The sequence below is a fragment of the Equus przewalskii genome, chromosome 17, assembly GCF_037783145.1.
Source record: "Equus przewalskii isolate Varuska chromosome 17, EquPr2, whole genome shotgun sequence".
Taxonomy (NCBI): Eukaryota; Metazoa; Chordata; class Mammalia; order Perissodactyla; family Equidae; genus Equus; species Equus przewalskii.
The window spans coordinates 10895552-10918010 of NC_091847.1; the positions used below are offsets into that span (position 1 = coordinate 10895552).

A 22459-nucleotide genomic window follows, 5' to 3' on the forward strand; every position below is an offset into this window, starting at 1 on the left:
CTATCAGACATAATGAAATTGAAATAGAGTTAATAAGAGAAAAGATATCTGAAAAATCCTCAAATATCTGGAAACTAAATAACATATACGTAAATAACCTGTGGGGCAAAAAGAAAGTCTCAGGGAAATCAGAAAATTTTTTGAATTGAATAAATATGAAAAGACAACAAATGACACTTTGTAGGATACAGCTAAATCAGTGCGTAGAGACATTTATAGCATTAAATGCTTATATTAGAAAATAAGAACTATCTCAAGTCAATAATTTATGCTTCTACCTTGAAAAATTGAGTAAATTAAACCAAAGCAAGAGAAGAAAATAATAATACATCAATGAAATTGAAAAGAGATAAACCTTTGACCAAATTCAACTGAATCAAGAGCTAGTTATTTGAAAAGATCAATAAAATTGATAACCTTTTAACCAGAGTGAAAAAGGAAAAAAAAGGAGAGAGAGAGAGAGAACATCCAAATTTCCAGTATCAGAAATGAAAGAGCAGACACCAATACATACCCTACAGATAATAAAGGAACACCATAAACAACTTTTACGCTCCTAAGTTGACAGCTTAGACGAAATGAAACAATCACTTAGAAGACACAAATTATTAAAACTCACTCTAGAAAAGAACATCTAATTTTAATAGTCCTAATTCTATTAAAGAAGTTGAATTTGCAAAGACCTTTCAACAAAGAAAACTCAAGGAACAGATGATTTCACTGGCAAATTCTACTGAACATTAAGGAAGAAATAATATCAATTCTACACAATCTTTTCCAGGAAACAGAAGAGGAGGGAACATTTCCCAGCTCCTAGTAGGAGACTAGCATTAAACTGATACCAAAAAACAGAAAAAAAAATACCAAAACATTACAAGAATATAAAGGTACATATCAACATCTCCTTTTAACACAGACACAAAAATCCTCAACAAAATATTAGCAAATCAAATTCAGCAATATATAAAATGGATAATACATCATGGCCAAGTGGTCTTTAGTCAGGAACGTAAGGTCGATTCAACAATCAAAAATTTATCACTGCAGGGGCTGACCCCGTGGCCGAGTGGTTAAGTTCGCGTGCTCCGCTGCAGGCGGCCCAGTGTTTCGTTGGTTCGAATCCTGGGTGCGGACATGGCACTGCTCATCAAACCACACTGAGGTAGCGTCCCACATGCCACAACTAGAAGGACCCACAACGAAGAACATACAACTATGTACCGGAGGGGCTTTGGGGAGAAAAAGGAAAAAATAAAATCTTAAAAAAAAAAAAATTTATCACTGCAGCTCACCATGTTAAAAAGAACTAAAGACGAAAAACCAACGATTAAGAAGAAAAAACATTTCACAAAATTCAACAGGCAGTCATGACAAAAACTTTCGGTAAACAAGGCATAGAAGAGAACTTCCTTAAACTGATAAAGAGGATATACAAAATAACTACAGCGATCACCATATTTAATGATAAAAGACTAAATGCTCTCCACCTATATTAAGAACACGACAAAAATTTCCACTCTCACCACTCCTATTCACCTCTTATTGTAGTCAGTGCAATAAGGTAAGAAAACGAAATAAAAGGTATGCAGATATAGAGTGGCTGAATGAATTAAAAAACCAGACCTATTTATATGCTGCCTACAAGAGACTCACGTCACACACATACTGTAAGTAAAGGTATGGAAAAGCATATTCCATCCAAATGGAAACCAAAAGAAAGCTGGGGCAGCTACAGTTGTATCAGATAAAATAAACTTTAAAACAAAGACTGTAATAAGAGACAAAAAAGGGCATTAGATAATTCTAAAGGGGTCATTCCAATCAGGGGATATAACATTTCTAACTATTTATGCACTGAACATAAAAGCACCTAAATATATAAAGCAAATATTAACGGACCTAAGGGAGAAGCAGACTGCAATATAGTAACAGTAGCAGACTTTAATACCCCGCTTACATCAATGGATACATCATCCAGACAGAAAATCAATATGGAAACTTCGGCCTTAAACAATACATGAGACCAGAAGGACTTAACAGATACATACAGAACATTCCATCCAAAACCGAGAGAACACACATTCTTCTCAAGTCCACACAGAACATTCACCAAAACAGATCATACGTTAGGCCACAAAACAAGCCTTAAGAAATCTGAAAAGACTGAAACCATAAAAAACATCACTTCTGACCAAATGGTATAAAACTAGAAGTCAGTTACACGAAGAAAACTGGAAAATTCACAAATAAGTGGAGATTAAACAACATGCTACTGAACAACCAGTGGGTCAATGAAGAAATCAAAAGAGAAATCAAAATATACCTTAAGACAAAAAACGAAATACAACATACCAAAATCTATGGGATGGTGCAAAAACATTTCTAGGAGGGAAGTTCGTAGTGATAAATGCCTACATTGAGAAACAAAGGGGCCGGCTCTGTGGCCGAGTGGTTAAGTATGCAAGCTCCGCTTTGGCAGCCCAGGGTTTCACCAGTTTGGATCCTGGGCATGGACATGGTACTGCTCATCAAGCCACACTGAGGTGGCGTACCACACGCCACAGCTAGAAGGACCCATAACTAAGAATACACAGCTATGTACCAGGGGGATTTGGGGAGAAAAAGGAAAAATTTTTAAAAATTAAAAAAAAATATAAAGAAACAAAAAAAATCTCAAATAAACAACCTAACATTACACCTCAAGGAACTAGAAAAAAGAACAAATGAAGCCCACAGTTAGCAGAAGAAAGGAAATAACAAAGATCAGAACAGAAATAAATGAAATAGAGACTAAAACGACAATAAAAATATCAATGAAACCAACACCTGGTTCATTGAAAAGATAAACAAAATTGACAAACCTTTAGCTAGACACACCAAGAAAAAGAGAGCACTGAGGTGAATAAAACCAGAAACGAAAGGGGAGATGTTGCAACTGATACCACAGCAATATAAGAGATAAGACACTATTATGACAATTACATATCAATAAATTGGACAACCTAGATGAAATGGAAAATTCTTAGAAACATAACGTTCCAAGACTGAATCATGAAGAAAGAGAAAATCTGAACAGACCAATTATTAGTGAGAAGATTAAATCAGTAATCAAAAACCTCCCAACAAGCAAAAGTCCAGGACCAGACAGCTGCACCACTGAATTTTACCAAGTACTGTAAGAAGAATTAATATCAATTCTCAAAATCTTCCGAAAAATAGAAGAGGAGGGAACAATTCCAAACTCATTTTATGAGGCCAGCATCACTGTGATACCAAAACCAGACAAGGACACCACAAGAAAAGAAAATTATAGGCCAACATCCCTGATGAACATAGACGCAAAAATCCTCAACAAAATACTAGCAAATTGAGGAAAGGGGTGGAGCAAAATGGCGGGGTGAGCTGACCTGGGATTCTCTCTCCTCCAAAATACAACAAAGGATTGGAAAAACTGAATTTCAGAGAATAAATCTAATGCCAACACATTAGAGACCTACAATACCAAGAAGGCGGAGATCATAAACCTTGCTGAGGCCTCGGAGGTGCTGGAACTGGTAGGACAGAACGTCACTCCCCCGCCAGAGTCTGCAATCTCTGCTGCGCGGTCCGGGAAGGAGCGGGGCAGGGGCCGCGAGACCAGGAGACCATCCAGGACTCCTGCGGCTGGTTCAGTGGAAACCCGCTGACGGGGGAACGCTTCCATGCACGGGGATCCCATAAACCCAGGGCCTCAGGAGACCAGAGAACAGAACTGATCCGAATCCAGATCAGGGCGTGAGAATAGCAGCCCCTCCCTCCCGGCAAAGCCACTGGGCGCAGCCATCTTGCCCGAAGCCAGAGAGCTCAGAACATGAGGCTCTCGACCCCCATCTAGTGGCGACAGGCTGTAACTGCAACCGAATTCTACCACCATGCGAAAAAACCGCTCCTCTACCATCTAGCAATTTATAAAAGCCCCAGACCAGAAGGAAACCAATAAAAACAGAATTAAGTCCTGAGGACTTGGAATTAGGTAAACTAAGTGATAAAGAGTTCAGAGCACCTATAATCAAAAAACTCAATGAGGTAGAGAGAAAGATAGAGAAACAAGCCAGTGAGTTCTGGAGTTACTTCACAAAAGAGATTGAAATTATAAAGAAGAATCAAACAGAATTACTAGAGATGAAAAACACAATGGACCAGATAAAACAGAATATGGATTCCCTGAATGCCCGTTTAGACACCACAGAAGAGCAAACTAACATAATTGAAGATAGACAGGCTGAATGGCTCCAAACAGAGGAAGAAAGAGAACTAAGAATTAAGAAAAACAAGGAAAATCTCTCAGAGATAGTGGATTCAATGAGGAGTAAGAACTTAAGGATCATAGGAATTCCCGAGAATGTGGAAAAGGAAAATGGAGCAGAAAGTGTGCTTAATGAAATTATAGAAGAGAACTTCCCAAATCTAGGGATTGACGGAGAAATGTGTGTAGAAGAAGCTTTCAGACCTCCTAGATTTGTCAATGTAAAAACACCTACTGCAAGGCACATAGTAGTACAAATGCCAAGAAGGAGAGATAAAGAAAGAATACTCAGGGAAGCAAGAAAAAAGAAGAGAATAACCTACAAAGGAGCTCCTCTCAGACTTTCAGCAGATTTCTCTACAGAAACCTTACAAGTTAGGAGAGAATGGAGTGACATATTCAAAGCTTTAAATGATAAAAATCTTCAGCCAAGAATATTCTATCCAGCAAGAATTTCCTTCAGATATGAGGGAGAAATTAAATCTTTTCCAGATAAACAAAAGTTCAGGGAATTTGTAACTAACAGCCCTCCACTACAAGAAATCCTCAAGAAGGCTCTCATACCTGAAAAAAGAAAAAAGGGAGAAAGGGGTCACAAACCACAGAGTAGGGAGACCGATGGATAGAACCAGAAGAGGATAGCAAATATTCAACTATAGCATTAGGGTAAAGGTAAGGAAACTACCAAAACAAGGACGATCTTATCACTCTAACTACAAATTCATAACACGAGTTGGAATAAGAAATGAAAATAATTATTTAGGAGGCCAAGAGCAAAGGGTGTAAATCAGTATAGGCCAAGTAAGTAAGAGACCACCAGAGAATAGACTATATTATACACGAAATTCTAAATACAAACTTCAGGGTAGACACTAAACTAAAAAACAGAACAGACTCACAAAACATAAATAAGGAAAAATCTAAGAAACTCAGCATAAGAAATTGCAGTATTAAATGGGTAGGCGAAAGCACAGAGGAAAAGAAACACAGGAAAACATGATAATGAGCGACAGATTGACAGCATTAAGTCCACATGCATCAATAATCACTCTCAATGTAAACGGATTGAAGTCTCCAATAAAAAGACACAGAGTGGCAAAATGGATTAAAGAACAAGATCCAACAATTTGTTGCCTCCAGGAAACACACCTCAGCCCCAAGGACAAACACAGGCTCAGAGTGAAGGGGTGGAGGACAATACTTCAAGCTAATAGCAAGGAAAAAAAGGCAGGTGTTGCAATTCTCATATCAGACTAAGTGGATTTCAAGATAAGACAGGTAAAGAGAGACACAGAGGGACAATATATAATGATCAAAGGGACACTTCATCAAGAAGAAATAATGCTTATAAATATCTATGCACCCAACACAGGAGCACCAAGATTCATAAAGCAACTATTAACAGACCTAAAGGAAGATGTTAAAAACAACACAATAATAGAAGGGGACCTAAGCACCCTACTCACATCAATGGACAGATCATCCAGACAGAAAATCAACAAGGAAATAGTGGAGCTGAATGAAAAACTAAAACAATTGGACTTAATAGACATATATAGATCACTTCACCCTAAAAGAGCTGAATACACATTCTGCTCAAGTGCACATGGAACATTCTCAAGGATAGACCATATATGTTGGGAAACAAGGCAAGCCTCTACAAATTTAAAAAATTGAAATAATAAGCATCTTCTCTGATCATAATGCTATAAGGCTAGAAATTAATTACAAGAAAAAAGCTGAGAAAGGCACAAAGATGTGGAGACTAAACAACACACTACTGAACAAGCAATGGATCATTGAAGAAATTAAAGAAGAAATCAAAAAATACCTGGAAACAAATGAAAATAAGATGCCACACCAACTCATATGGGATACAGCAAAAGCTGTATTAAGAGGAAAATTCATCACAATACAGGCACATCTTAACAAACATGAAAAATCCCAAATAAGCAATCTTAAATTACACCTAACTGAACTAGAGAAAAAAGAACAAATAAAGCCGAAAGTCAGTAGGAGAGAAATAATAAAAATCAGAGCAGAAATAAATACTGTTGAAACGAAAAAGGCAGTAGAAAGGATCAATGAAACAAAGAGCTGGTTTTTTGAGAAGATAAATAAAACTGACAAACCCCTAGCCAGACTTACAAAGAAAAAAAGGGAGAAAGCTCAAATAAACAAAATCAGAAATGAAAGAGGAGAAATAACAATAGACTCTGCAGAAATACAAGGGATTATAAGAGAATACTACAAAAAACTATATGCCAACAGAATGGATAACCTAGAGGAAATGGATAAATTCTTGGATTCCTACAATCTCCCAAAGCTCACTCAAGAAGAGGCAGACAATTTGAACAGACCAATCACAAGGAAAGAGATTGAAACAGCAATCAAAAACATCCCAAAGAATAAAACCCCAGGACTAGATGGCTTTCTTGAGGAATTCTACCAAACTTTCAGAGAGGATATAATACCTAGCCTTTTCAAGCTATTCCAAAATATTAGGGAAGATGGAACACTTCCTAACACATTCTATGAGGCCAACATCACGCTGATACCAAAACCTGACAAGGACACCACGAAAAAAAAGAGAACTACAGGCCAATATCACTGATGAACGTAGATGCAAAAGTTCTAAACAAAATTTTGGCAACCAGAATTCAGCAATTCATCAAAAGGATCATACATCAGGATCAGGTGGGATTCACACCAGGGACACAGGGATGGTTCAACATCCGCAAATCAATCAACGTGATACACCACATCAACAAACTGAGGAATAAAAACCACATGATCATCTCAATAGATGCAGAAAAGGCATTTGACAAGATCCAACAGTCATTTATGATAAAAACTCTGAACAAAATGGGCATAGAAGGAAACTACCTCAACATAATAAAGGCCATATATGACAAACCCATAGCCAACACCATACTCAATGGGCAAAAACTGAACGCCATCCCCCTGAAAACAGGAACGAGACAAGGATGCCCTCTATCACCACTCTTATTTAACATAAGTACTAGAGGTCCTGGCCAGAGCAATCAGGCAAGAAAAAAGAATAAAAGGAATCCAAATAGGGAGGGAAGAAGTGAAACTCTTGCTGTTTGCAGACGACATGATCTTATATATAGAAAACCCCAAAGAATCCATTGGAAAACTCTTAGAAGTAATCAACAACTACCGCAAAGTTGCAGGGTACAAAATCAATTTGCATAAATCAGTAGCATTTCTATATTCTAATAATAAACTAACAGAAAAAGAACTCAAGAACACAATACCATTCACAATTGCAAGAAAAAGAATAAAATACTCAGGGTAAATTTAACTAAGCAAGTGAAGGACCTATATAATGAAAATTGCAAGGCCTGTCTGAGAGAATTGGATGATGACATAAGGAGATCGAAAGACATTCCATGTACATGGATTGGAAGAATAAACATAGTTAAAATGTCCATTCTACCTAAAGCAATCTACAGATTCAACGCCATCCCAATCAGAATCCCAATGACATTCTTTACAGAATTAGAACAAAGAATCCTAAAATTCACATGGGGCACCAAAAGACCCCGAGTTTCTAAAGCAATTCTGAGAAAAAAGAACAAAATGGGAGGCATCACAATCCCTGACTTCAAAACATACTACAAAGTCACAGTAATCAAAACAGCATGGTACTGGTACGAAAACAGGTGCACAGATCAATGGAACAGAATTGAAAGCCCAGAAATAAAACCACACATCTATGGACAGCTTATCTTTGACAAAGGAGCTGAGGGCATACAATGGAGAAAAGAAAGTCTTTTCAACAAATGGTGCTGGGAAAACTGGAAAGCCACATGTAAAAGAATGAAAATTGACCATTCTTTTTCACCATTCACCAAAATAAACTCAAAATGGATCAAAGACCTAAAGCTGAGACCTGAACCATAAGGCTTCTAGAAGAAAACATAGGCAGTACACTCTTTGACATCAGTATTAAAAGGATCTTTTCAGACACCATGTCTTCTCAGACAAGGGCAACAATAGAAAGAATAAACAAATGGGACTTCATCAGACTAAAGAGCTTCTTCAAGGCAAAGGAAAACAGGATTGAAACAAAAAAACAACCCACTAACTGGGAAAAAATATTCACAAGTCATATATCTGACAAAGGCTTAATATCCATAATATAGAAAGAACTCTCACAACTCAACAGCAAAAAATCAAACAACCCGATCACAAAATGGGCTGGAGACATGAACAAACAACCCAATCAAAAAATGGGCTGGAGATGTGAACAGACATTTCTCCAAAGAAGATATACTGATGGCCAACAGGCACATGAAAAGATGCTCATCATCGCTGATCATCAGGGAAATGCAAATCAAAACTACAGTAAGATATCACCTTACACCCATTAGAATGACAAAAATATCTAAAACTAATAGTAACAAATGTTGGAGAGGTTGTGGAGAAAAAGGAACCCTCATACACTGCTGGTGGGAATGCAACCTGGTGCAGCCACTATGGAAAACAGTATGGAGATTCCTCACAAAATTAAAAATACAACTACCATACGATCCAGCCATCCCACTACTGGGTATTTATCCAAAGAGCTTGAAGTCAGCAATCCCAAAAGTCCTATGTACCCCAATGTTCATTGCAGCATTATTTACAATAGCCAAGACATGGAAGCAACCTAAGTGCCCATCAACAGATGAATGGATCAAGAAGATGTGGTACATATATACAATGGAATACTACTCAGCTGCAAAACAGAAGAAAATCATTCCATTTGCAATAACATGGATGGACCTTGAGGGAATTATGTTAAGTGAAATAAGCCAGCTGGAGAAGGATAATCTGTGTATGACTTCACTCATATGAGGAATTTAAAAATGTGGACTAAGAGAACAGTTTAGTGGATACCAGGGGAAAGGTGGGGTGGGGGGTGGGCACAAAGGGTGAAGGGGTGCACCTACAACACAAATGACAAACATTAATGTACAACTGAAATTTCACAAGATTGTAACCTATCATTAATTCAATAAAAAAAAATAGTAGCAAATTGAATTCAAGAATACATTAAAAAGATTATATACCATGCTCAAGTGGGATTTATTCCAGGGATATAAGGATGGTTAAACAGCACAAAATCAATCAATGTGACACACCATATTAACAAATTGAAGGACAGTAATTATACGATCATCTTAACAGATGCAGAAAAAGCACGTGACAAAATTCAACACACATTTATAATAAAAACTCTCAACAAAGTAGGTATAGAAGGAATATACCTCAACATAATAAAGACCATATATGATAAACCCACAGCTGACATCATACTCAATGGTGAAAAGCTGAAAGCTTTTTCTCTAAGATCAGGAACAAGGCAAGGATGCACATTTGTGCCACTTTTATTCAACACAGTACAAGTTCTAGCCAGAGCAATTAGGCAAGAAAAGGAAATAAAAGGCACCCAAGTTCAAAAGGAAGAAGTAAAACTGTCACTATTTGCAGATGACATGATATTATATATAGAAAACCCTGAAGACTCCACCAAAAAACTGTCAGAACTAATAAATGATCAGAAAAGGTGAGAATAAGGCATGAGGGTGACATTTGGAAGGAAAATGGCTGAAAATTCATGTAGGGAGCAATTATATCCCTCAGTTCCCAATTCCGTCCATCAGAGCAAATGACTGTATACCTCCCTTGAAGTATTCCAAGGTAAAGTGAAGTGGTTTCAAACCTAGGGACACCAGGCATACAGGGGAATAGAAGAGTGTCATAATGGGAACCAGTGGATTTTGTGAATAATCTACAGAACTTCCAAAACAGGATGATGGTGAAGAGTGAGTCTAGTGGAACACCAAGTATACAGAGCAACCAATCCAAAAGGCAGCACATAAGAATGTACTTAGAGATTTTTCTAAGGAGATGCATTTGATAGAATATGTGTTATGAAGAATATATTGAGAAGATTCAGACTATTATTAAAGAGTTTGAGGTAATTAATAATATATATAGGAAACTAAGCAAAAAAAAAAAGGGCGAGAGAAAGAGGGAAAGGGGGAAAGACAATTACCAACTCTGTGAAAATCAACAAGTTTGGCACAAAAGAAAATAGCAACTATAATGTGCTATGTGGCTTAGCTGTGAACATGCACACATGCACAATAACATACACGTTGAATACTAATATAAACACATTACATAAGTCAATTATATTGATAGGATGAGGATTGGGGGTTAGTTAGATGTGAAAGAGAACTAAATTCTCAACTTTTTAAGTGAGAAATCAGTAGACAATTCCTAAAACTGAAAAATTAAGTAGTAGCAACAGAAATATGGTATTTAGAGATATATAGGCAAATACCAAATGATTCTACAAAAAGAATTAAGTTAGTTGTTCCTAGGGAAGTGCAGTCACGGCAGGTGCAGAAAACTGCTGCTATTCTGTAATACACTTTGTATTACAGGTAGAACTATTTGACTCTTTAAATACACATATAATTTGAAAAGATAAAAACTAAAAAACTACAGAAAGAAAACAAAGTATATTTTTAAAAAGAGGCAATGAAAATTCTAGAAAGAGCAAAATATAATCATAGTACAGTAATTGGCTTAGCAGTGAATTAACTTGCATAATCAGATAATTTTCATAATCACGAAAAGGTAAACAATGACACCAATTAAGGCAGAAACTAATTACCTATGCCATATCCATTTTCTCTCATTTCCTTAAAATAAAACTCCACTGTTGTTTGGGGTAGTAACAAGAATATCTAAAATATCCTGCCTTGCATCCCAAATGAGAGCATGTGACTAAACTTTAGCCAATAAGACATAGCCGAAAGCTGCAGGACAGAACTTCCAAGCAAAGTTCCTTAAGATTGGGAAAGAAAACTAGCATGTGCCGTTTTTGCTTCTCCATTCTCCCCAACCACCTGCCTGAAAAAACTGACATGATTGCTAGAGCTCTAAAAGCTATCTTGGATCATGAAGTGATCTTATCAACAACCACGCTCTCAGGAGAGTGAAGGACAAACAAGGAGCCTGGTTCCCTGATGACTGTGGAGCTGTTATCCCATTCCTGGACTGTCAATCTCTACAATTCTTTCATGTGAGAGAAAAATGAACCTTAGCTCATTCAAGTGACTGTTATTTCCCGTTTCTTTTACTAGAAGCCAAATATAATTCTGATAGAAGATAGAAAGTTAAATAGTAGAGAGACAGACAGATTTAACTAAAAATTATGACATAAAAATTTTAGCAGGGGGAGTGAGGGTACAAAATGAACTAAGAATATCAAATCCTTTCTTGCATAATAGGAAGTCAACAGATAATGTCCAAAACAGAAAATATAAACCAACATAGAAAAAAGAAAAGAGTGGGAGCATTTCATTAAGCTTTCATCATATGCTTCGTGGTTTTGCTTTTTAAAACTATTTAAAATTGTACATTATTACTTAGACAAAAACTAAGAACCAAAATATTAAGTACTGAATAATTTAATCTGCCACCACAAAAATGTAGCACTAATGTATAGTGAAGAAATAACCTTTTTCAAAGAGGCGTCTAGCCTTTGCCTTGGGCTACTGGAGGTGATCTATAGGCCCCTAGAATGTCCTACCTGATAGGAGTGTCCTTGTTTGCCTGAGGGCTTTGGTCCCTGGACAGTCTAACAATGTGATTTATGATGGGGGCTTTGGGCCACATCACATCAGTTCTGATCTCCAGGGGAAGTGGAGACTCAGGGTATTAGCCTGACCTCTGGGAGAGAATAGAGATCAGGTCAGTCACACAGGGAGCATGTGATCAAGTCCCAGTAAAAAGGTTGGACACGAAAAGCTCAGGGGAACATCCCTGGTTGGAAACACTGGGCATACTGTCACACACAGTGGCCCAGAGGAGGTAATGTCATCCATGACTCCATGGTGAGAAGACTAGAAGTTCTCTGTTTAGACTCCTCCTTGACTCAGCCCAATGCATCTCCTCCCTTGGCTGATTTTAATCTGTATCCTTTCCCTATAATAAACTGTAATCGTGAGTATAACAGCTTTTGATCAGTTCTGTGAGTCCTTCTAACAAATTAGCAAAACTCAGGGTGGGTTTAGGAATCTCTCAAACTTCAACTGGTGTCAGAAGTGAGGGCAGTCTGGTGGACACTGTGCCCTCTCAACTCTGTGCTTTGGCCAACTCCGGGTAACTAAAGAGGAAGGAGAGGAAAGAAGATAAAGAAAGAGGGCAAAAAGGATGTTACATTTCTAGAGCACCTACTAGAATCCCTACTGAGTGTTTTATATACATTCATTTAATCCTGACAACCCTAATATAACAGATGATATTATTTCCACTTTATATATAAGGAAATTACATGTAAAGGTCAAGTAGTGGAACAGTGCCATAGAGCAAGTGCTTAGCAGGTCCAGGACACAAATCTAGCTTTTTGGATTCCAAGGCTCATGTACCTCTCACTACATTATGCTGCCTCCCTAAACCACAATGCTTCCCATATCAGTTATTCATGGAGTGCTTAGAGTCTTAATTTTGACATCACTATATGCTTAAATGTTCTGTCTGTGATAGTCTAATACCTAGAATCCAGGACCTGATCTATGAAGTTCTTTGTAAAACTAGCACAGTTCCCACTCCAATTATTCTTGACAAAGGAAAATAAAAGTCACTTCACAGTAATTCAAAGTTAAGTGATACAAAAAAAACATAGTGAATTCAAAGTTATAAATTAACTTAGTACTAAAATTAAGTACCTATTGAATTTATTAAGTGCTTATCTACCTCCAGACTTCTTTAACATGGGGAAAAAAAGTTAACTGCAAAAGAAACAGGAAAAATTACAAACTCTGAAGTTTATTACAAACAAATCAAAGGAAGCATCAAAAAGAAATTCCTGCACATTCAGAAAAATGTTTGTCATAACAATATTACTAATCCCTCATGCATTACAGCTGTTGCTTTTCTTTGTGGAAACTAAACAAATTGCTTTATTAAAAATTATATGAGGAAATCAAAAGGTGAATAGACAAGTAAGAGTCATAAAACCAGTCACTGGGAAAAACATTTAAGAGGAAGACATACTACTGTACTGCATTTCCAAATAGGAGCAAAAAAGAGTTCTGGGATAAGTAAAGATTTTTAAAAGTAATTTCCTATATGTGCACATACAAGATCACGGTTGTTTTACTTTAGACTTTTGGAAGCACATTTATTTTAAGTCTTATTATCAAAAAGGTTGTGAAATAAATAAGGGCAAAGACTCAAATAAGGCTAAATGGATGCTACCTTTAAATACAAAACCAAATTTGAAATATATAGATACTGAACTATCTCATTTGAGTTAGGAATAACATTCTAAATGGGTACAAAGATAAGAAGTAATTTCCTTTCTAGAGTATTGTGATCAGCAGAGTCCAACTACCAAACCAAAATCAGCCTCTGGGCAGAGGGTCACCCTGGGCACCAGGGCTTCCTCCAGGAGATTCTTGGGTCCATAGGAGACTCAGAACAAAGAATTACCCGGATGAGGAGGACTGGCAGTGGGGCATCAGAAAGTGAATCACGGAGCTTATGTGATAACAACTATATTTCTTTCTGTGGTCACCCAACACCATTCCAATGAACACTGAATGCCTGTTCGCAAGTTTTGGCAGGGAAACAGCTATGTCATATATCCCTTCCCAAAGAAAAGGTTGTTTCTATCTAAGAAGGTATTCACCTTCAGGAGAGACACACATAGAGCAAGAGAAAGTAGGCCCGAAGCTAACCACCTAGTTTCATCAAATCAACCATGGCAATTTGTTGTGTGTCTAGTGGCCTAGACAGACAGCCCTTATATTCAGTACAATACAAAAAGCCAGTATGATGGCAAAGATACTTAAATGATTATTCTCTCAAAGAATACGAAACACGTCATAAGGCAGCGCATTACCAGTCCTGTGTTCCATGCACACTATGAATATGGTAGTTAAGAGATGAACACTGTGGGGGGCTGGCCCAGTGGCACAATGGTTAAGTTTGGACACCCTGCTTCAGCAGCCCAGGGTTTGCTGGTTGAGATTCTGGGTGCAGACCTAACACACCGCTCATCCGTGCTGTGGTGGCATCCCACACAGAAGGACTAGAAGGATTTACAACTAGGATATACAACTATGTACTGGGACTTTGCGGAGGGGGGGAAGGAAAATTGGCAACAGATGTTAGCTTCAGGCCAATCTTCCTCACCAAAAAAAAAAATGATAGAAAGAGGGAGAGAGATACAAATTGTGGGATAAAATATTTATGAATTATTTTTAAGATGCTGGATATGTAAACAACAAACACAAAATTGTTACATAATTAAGTGTTAAGAATTGATCAGTCAAGGCAAGTTTCTCTGATATACATATAAAATAAATATATAAAACCCAGAAACCCAGAAAAACAATCCGAATGATACAAAAGGCAGACAGTAAAAAATTAAACCTCCCTCTCATCTCTGACCTCTAATATGTCAGCTACCCTTCAAGTAGCAAGGGAGACAGTGCTCGGAGGACATTCCTAGGTACGGATGAAGGCAGGACACAGGTGTATGATATGAAGAGGTCAGGGTAAGATGCCTGCAATCACTAGGGGGACATATTGGCAGACTGTACTCTCCCAAAAAGTCCATAGCAGTATTTTGGATTTCACATGATCTTTTAGAACCTTTCCACTTTCCACCAAGAGACAGTCTATTTCCGTTTGATCCTGAGTATGACTTTGTCATAGCCTTGACAAATAGAATACGGTGGAGGTCACATTATATGACTCCCAAGGACAGATCAGAAAAGGCAACAGGTCTACAGCCTAGCTCCCTCTCTCTCTAAGAATGCTCACCTTTGGAATGCAGCCACCGTGCCGTGAGGAAGTCCAGGGCAGCACACAGAGAGGTCACATATGGGTGTTTAAGCCCCAGCTAAGGTCTCAGGTAACAGTCATATGAGTGAATAAGCTTTTAAATGATTCTAGCCTCCAGCCTTTGAGTCTTCCCACTGAGGCCCAACACATGGAGCAGATACAAGCCATCCCTATGTGAATTCCTGACTCAAAGGATCCCTGAAGACAATAAACATGCCACTAAGTTTTGGGGTAGTTTCTTATGCAGTGCTTACAGTTGGAACAGGCTGGTTCTCCCCAACTCTTCCTTATCACAGAAGCTACTGCTAAACAGTTGTACTGTTTAGTGCTGTACTGTAAAATTAAAGCCAAAAAATTAGGAAAAAAATCCTCAAAGGTTGGTGAAATCAATCCATGTAGTATGGATACTATACATTTTAAAGTACTTAATGGAAACATGTTTTTGGTGAATTGATGATGAATTCCAGGCATGAGGAAGACAACACACTCCACAGGCTGGCTACAGTGAAATAAATGGCTGTGCCAAAGCCACAGTGAAAAGAGAACTGGAAACCGAAGCATCACCAATGGACTTATCTCACTCCTATGTCTACAAAAAAAGAGAAAGAGAAAGAAGCACTAGTGAAGTTATATCAACTCCTTCATTACATCATTTCCTCTCAGGAAAATACACAGAAAAGGCTTTGATGAGATGAATACCAGATGGGGGAGAAAAAAAAAAAGCAGACTCTAGCAACAACGAATATTTCATCTGTGGTACAGAAAGCTTTTAGGGGAAGCAATGACTCCAACAGCTAACACTTTACAAATCACTGCTTGGTAATATCCAGAGGAAACTGAGCGGTTCTCCTTCCCAGTGAACAGAGAGATGCTGGGGAACCTAGCAGCCGCCCACAATGGGGACTATTGAGACTTAATGAACATAAGACAACAAACATCAGAGGATCAAACTCCCCTATTGGTTTGCAAGCTATCACATACCACTGCAAAGGTTGTCAACTGCATAACTGTGGAGCCATTCACATAGATTAAAATATGCAGCATCTACACAAAAGTACAAGGCAACTTGGACATTCGGAATGACTTGGGTCCAACCGCCCTGGGGAATAAATATGTGGCACTTCCAACAGTCAATCTCTCATACTATCCCTCTTAAGTAAGTTTTCTGATGACCTGAAGTAATGGGAGAGAAAGTTTCTAGTATCATAGTACTTATTATTCTAGTAATATGCTCAACTCTATTAGAACTGATATTTAAATATATATATAAATAAATACAAACATACATTAAAAATATATTAAATATATGTCTTTCTAAAAGAGTAATTAGATAGCACATTGATTACAACATACTATTATCAACTCAAGTGCCAACAGGAGAATTATGCTTAGATGGGAAACACAGAAAATCCTTCTACAATATTTTGAAACAAACACAGAACTGTAAGTTAAAATGAAAACTAAATATTAACTAATATTAAGTTAAAACAAGAATTATTAAGTTTAACCCCTCCCAAAAAGCATCCTAATGAGTAACAGGAAAAAAGGCCTATTTTTCTTATATCAATTCTCTAATTCATAAGAGTTTCCATTAACTAGAAATTTTTATGAAGCAGAATTCCCTTCATTGAATATTACCTCTGCTTGACAACCTATGCTCCAACTATCTATTAATAAATGACAGAAAACAAAAGAACTAAAATTCTAACTTTCTTAAAAAGCACATTAGTTGGGTATGTTAGATAATATCCTTAAAGGTACTACTCTGCAGCCCCTTTTCCAATGTGAAGTGACTTCGAATTGGGATAAAAAAGATAAATTAGTGATCCTGCTATACAGTAATACATATAGAAAATTTTAAGCTGAAGAAACTGGCAAATAAAGATTAATATTTCATTTTTTCCAGCTTTATTAAGATATAATTGAAATATAATATTGCATAAGTTTAAGGTGTACAACATGATGATTTGATACATGGATATACTGTGAGACGATTATCACAATAAGGTTAGCTAGCACACCCATCACCTCACATGATTACCTTTTTGTATGTGTGGTGAGAACATTTAAGATTTATTCTCTTAGTAACTTTCAAGTATAATATACAGTATTGTTGACTGCAGTCAACACGGTGTACATTAGATCCCCAGAATTTATCTGTCCTATAACTGGAAGTTTGTACCCTTTGATCAGTATCTCTCCATTTTCCTCACTCCCCAGATCCTGGCAACCACCATTCTATTCTCTGTTTCTATGAGTTCAGCTTTTTTAGATTCCACATATGAATGAAATCATACAATATTTGTCTTTTCTCTGTCTGATTTACTTCAGTTAGCATAATGCTAAGGTCCATCTATGCTGTCACAAATGGCAGGACTTCAGAAGATTAATAATTATATTACTTAAAGATTTCAAAGTATAGAAATACCCAGGAAACACAGCAGAAACAGATGCAGGTGTTATCCTGGAGAGTAGAAAGAAGGAATGAGGAATTCCAGTTTGAATATGGGCCCTGTGTTAGATACTATTATTTTCATAATGTTGAAATTTTGGATATGACAATGCTACTGTGGTAACTCATGAGATTCTTAGGCTGCTGAAGTAACTTACATGAGATTTATACCACTTACTTTCAGAAGGTTCAGAAACAACACACAGAGAGAAAAAGCAAGTTAAAGCAAATGTGTAAAATGGTAGCAACACGTCAATCTAGGTAAAAGGTATGTGGGTATTCATTTTGCTATTCTTTCACCTTTTCTATAGATTTGAAATTTTTTAAATAGAACAGAGGAATGCACCCTTGTATATCTCAAGACGTGTACAGGAATGTTCACGGCAATATTACTGATAAGAGCCCAAAGTAGAAACAATCCAAATATACACCAACAGTAAACTGAACAGGTAAATGGTGATAAACAAACAGATACGTAAATTGTGGTACAGTCATACAAAGAGTACTATACAGCAATGAAAATGAAACAACTATTATTAACATACTACGTGGGTAAAACTCACAAATAATGTTGAGCAAACAAAGTTAGACACTAACAGGATGAACAAATATTTGTTGAATAAATATTTCAGACAAGATTCAGGTAAAATCAGGGCTGTCATTTAGCTCTATTTGGCAAAAGTTTTATTCACAGACAGTAAGTACAAGTAAGAGTACAATGGAAATGTATAAATTATTTAGGAAAACAAATTCCTTTCAAGCATCTCCAAGCACATTTATAAAAAACACCCATATACTACTACTGATCTGTACCACTAGTCATAATGCACTGCTAGTTTGTCAACGTTTTAAAAGATCCAGTTTGAATTAGAACTTGTACTTCACAGTTAAAAACCTGTACTAGAAAGACTTTCTTCATTGAAAAAGGCTTTTCAAATTGTACTACAATTAAACAACTTTAGTTTTAAAATATAATCTAAATTCAGACATAACCAGAAATTATTTTTTTAAAGACATAAAATACTTACATTAACTTTGAAAGCTTGTACAGTGTTATCCAGAAGAAGAATGTTGCAAACCACCTCTGTGTGCTGTCTGTCTCGGGCCAACTCGGATGCTCGTACATTGTAGGTTCTGCCAGCAGGCAATCGGAAACGTGAGGTCATTACTGTCCACACGAGGTCTAAGCAGGAAAAAGAGATTGACTAAATAAAAAGACAGCTGAAGATAGAAGGTAGTTTAGAACACAAAAGTTACTATATATTTTTCAACCAACGCTTAAGTAAAAAGCAGTTACAAATTTTGAAACACCTGGATAAGGATTTGTAGGTATAAAAGAAAGATATCATATACAGTTCATCATCTAAACTAAAATCACAAACTGCCTGGAAGAGGAGCTTTATTTTGAACCGTTCCATTGAGAAGACAACACACAAATTTTTCAGCAAGTCATATTCCAATTCAAAATATATAAATTCAGGAGTAGCCAAAAAGAGGGAAGAAGAATCTGCCACCTCAGGAGGTGGACATTACTCCCTGATGCAAGCATTAAACACACCAGAGAACGGCAACAGGAGGGAGATTATTTAACCTTGAAGAGCCCTTCCCTTTATTAAAGATTAAGATTTGGGAAAAACATGGGTATTTGGGTTTTTTTTAAATACAACAAAACCCTTCATTTTAGCAATCCTCAAATTCAAACTAATTCTAATAGGATTATTATTATTATTCTAAAGAAAACAAAAACAAAATAAAAAACTTCAGGCTACAGATCTTTGGCTCTCAATTTTTAACCTAAGAGGGAAAAAATAAAGAACAGCTATCACAATGATATCAGCAACACTTGATGTTAAAAGACAATGAAGATGTAGCTTCGAACTTCTGAAAGAAAATTATTTGAAACACAGAATTATATATCAAAAAAATTAGCATTCATGTGGGAGAATGAAGCTAAAGACATTTCCAGAAATTCAAAGATTCAAAGTTTAAAATCCATAAAACTTCCCTCTTAAAGACAATTAGATAAAGGAAACAAACTACACTAGAAACAAATGCAAGTATATAGGATGTTTTTAATATGAGTAAGCGATAAGTAGTAAGACATTTGAATGAGTAAACCAAAAATAGTAAAATGAAACAGCAATTCAAATTGGTGGTATTCAGTAATTACAGTTGACATCGTAGACTGTTCATGTCAAGACGATTAAAGCTAAAAGTAAAAGTTAACATTACGTAAGTATCAAAAACCGTATAGAGGAAAGCAGCTTCAGAACATTGACAGAGAAGAACTAGTCAAGTAAGTTCACCAATTAAAAGACAGTGATTGGTAGTTTCCCGTTGCACCTGTAAGGAGCCTGCAAGTCCCCACTCCACTTTAACAAGTAAAAATCAGAACAGCTCTTCTTGGATCAGCAACTCTTCTTAGCTCGGTAAGAGAGGACACAGGGCAAATCGCTGCCGCCAAGACTGGAGAGAGAGGCAAATACGAAGTGTCACAGCTTACCAGAGCAGAGACTCACAAGCAGAAACCACCATGGGCTAGTGCACGAGTAGGAAAACCTGAATTGTAACTGAGCAAATTGCTGGAGGCTCAGATTCCCACAGTAAACATCAGAGGAAAACACTCTTGAGCTTCCTGCAGCTGGGGAGGAGGTGCGGGGAGGAAGGATTAGGAAACATACAGAGCACTAAGTTCTTCTTAACAAGGCCTGCCCTCAGGAGAAACTAGTTAACCAGAGCCTAAGTGACCTGGGGCAAGGAAAATACCCAACGGCCAGCTGACTTGACCCTTCCCAACAGCGAAAGGAAATACCCACCTCCAGCCCACTCTAGCTATCCTGTCTCACCTAAGGGGACTGAAAAAAACTGAGAAACACTTGTGAAGTTCACAGTCCAGAGGCACAGGCTCACTAAAACACCGAGACCTAACCATAGGACTACAAAACGCTTCCCCTCCCCCGACATTACTAAAGGCCTATTTACAGCAGCTCCTCTTAGCAGGATATCACGTCTGCCTAACAAGGAAAATCTACAACACATATCAAAAGGCAAAAAACACAGTGAGAAGAGACAGAACAAGCATCAGAACCAGACACGGAAGGGATGTTGGAATTATCAGACAGGGAATTTAAAACAACTATAATTAATATGCTAAAGGTTCTAATGAATAAAATAGCACTCAAGAATAGATGGGCAATATAAGCACAGAGATGGAAATCCTAAGAAAGAACCAAAACGAAACATTACAGGTGAAAAACACTGTAACAGGTATGAAGAATACCTTTGATGGGCTTATTAGTAGATGGGACACAGCAAAGACTCTCTGAGCTGGAGATACATCAATAGAATCCTCAAAAACTGAAAAGCAAGGAGAACAAAGATTGAAAAAAACAGAATATCAAGGACTGTGGGACAAATACAAAAGGTGTAAGATACATGTAATGGGAATGCTAGAAGAAGAGAGAAAGGAACAGAAAAAATATTTGAAAACGATGACTGAGAATTTCCCCAGATTAATGTCAGACATCCAATCAAAACCTATCTTTCAAAAGAAAGAGAAATAAAGACTTTCTCAGAGTGAAAAAAAAAAAAAAGAAGAGGGAATTTGTTGCCAGTGGATCTGCCTTGCAAGATACGTTAACAGAAGTTCTTTAGAGAGAAGGAAAATAATACAGGTCAAAACTCAGCTCTACATAAAGTAAGGAACACCACCAAAAAACGAATGTGAGGGCCGGCCTGATGGTGTAGCGGTTAAGTTTGCGAGCTCTGCTTCAGCGGCCTAGGGTTCGCAGGTTCAGATCCCAGGCACAGACCTAGCACCATTTGTCAAGCCAAGGTGTGGCAGCATCCTACATTAAATAGAGGAAGATTGGCACAGATGTTAGCTGAGCAACAATCTTCCTCAAGCAAAAAGAGGAAAATCGGCAACAGATGTTAGCTCAGGACCACTCTTCCTCACAAAAAAAAAAAAAAAAAAGGACTAAGTGAAGGTAAATTAAAAACTTTTTTCTTAATTTTTCATTCTTTAAACATTTATTGAGCACCTACTATAAACCAGACAATGCGCTGAAATATGCTGTTAACAAAACAAAGCAGCTTCTTAAAACAAGGAACTTACAGTGTAGTGTTAAAGGCAACTATTAAGCAAATAACCCCACAAATAAATCATCACAGACTATGACAAATGCTATTTATCATAAGAAAAGTTACGGCAAGCTGTGAGAGGATCTCAGCTGGGGGACTGATATGTTCTTAGACTGCAGGTGAGCCTTCCCCATGGAAGAGACATCTGAGACATCTCTTAGCTTGTCTAAAAGAGAAGATAATTACTAGAGCCCCAACTGAGCAAAATATCAAACATTTCAAGGGGGCTCTACCGATCATCTTCCATCTTACATATAAACTTTCATAAAGTCATTAAAAGAGAATATATGCACAAAGGAAAACTACTCATTTTAAGAACTCTTTAATTAGTTACCTCCTTAGTAACTACTCACCAAAGTCTAGTTTATGTTATTTCAGACAACTCTCTAACTGGTGTCTAGGAAATGCTAATGAGATTATTGTGCTTTAAATATTAGAGTTTTATTGTGAACATTTACCTACACAGTGAAATACAAACAGCAGATTATTTTGAAAACCAATTATTAACACTAAGCAAACATTTTACTGGGTCTTATCCCCATTTTTGGCAAAAACAAACAAACAAAACAAGGAATATCTTTTCCAGATATGAAGTTTTTTGGAGAATTCAGTCACATGTTTTTAGAGACTATTTAGCCAAATCTACCCTTGGACAACATACTTAGATAAACCCATCCTGAAAGTAACCCATCTACTTG

The 22459-nt window shown here is 37.1% G+C and overlaps 1 protein-coding gene across 5 annotated transcripts in view; it reads right to left on the reverse strand.

The window, feature by feature from the left end:
• PTPN4 (protein tyrosine phosphatase non-receptor type 4) overlaps positions 1-22459 on the reverse strand; it is a 220212-nt gene that overhangs the window by 147607 nt on the left and 50146 nt on the right. For all 5 annotated transcript variants that reach the window (XM_070581110.1, XM_070581109.1, XM_070581112.1 and 2 more), the window contains exon 2: positions 18647-18801. In XM_070581110.1, coding sequence (XP_070437211.1) covers positions 18647-18784 — 138 coding nt within the window. In that variant the 5' untranslated portion in view covers positions 18785-18801. The remainder of the gene's footprint in view (positions 1-18646; positions 18802-22459) is intronic.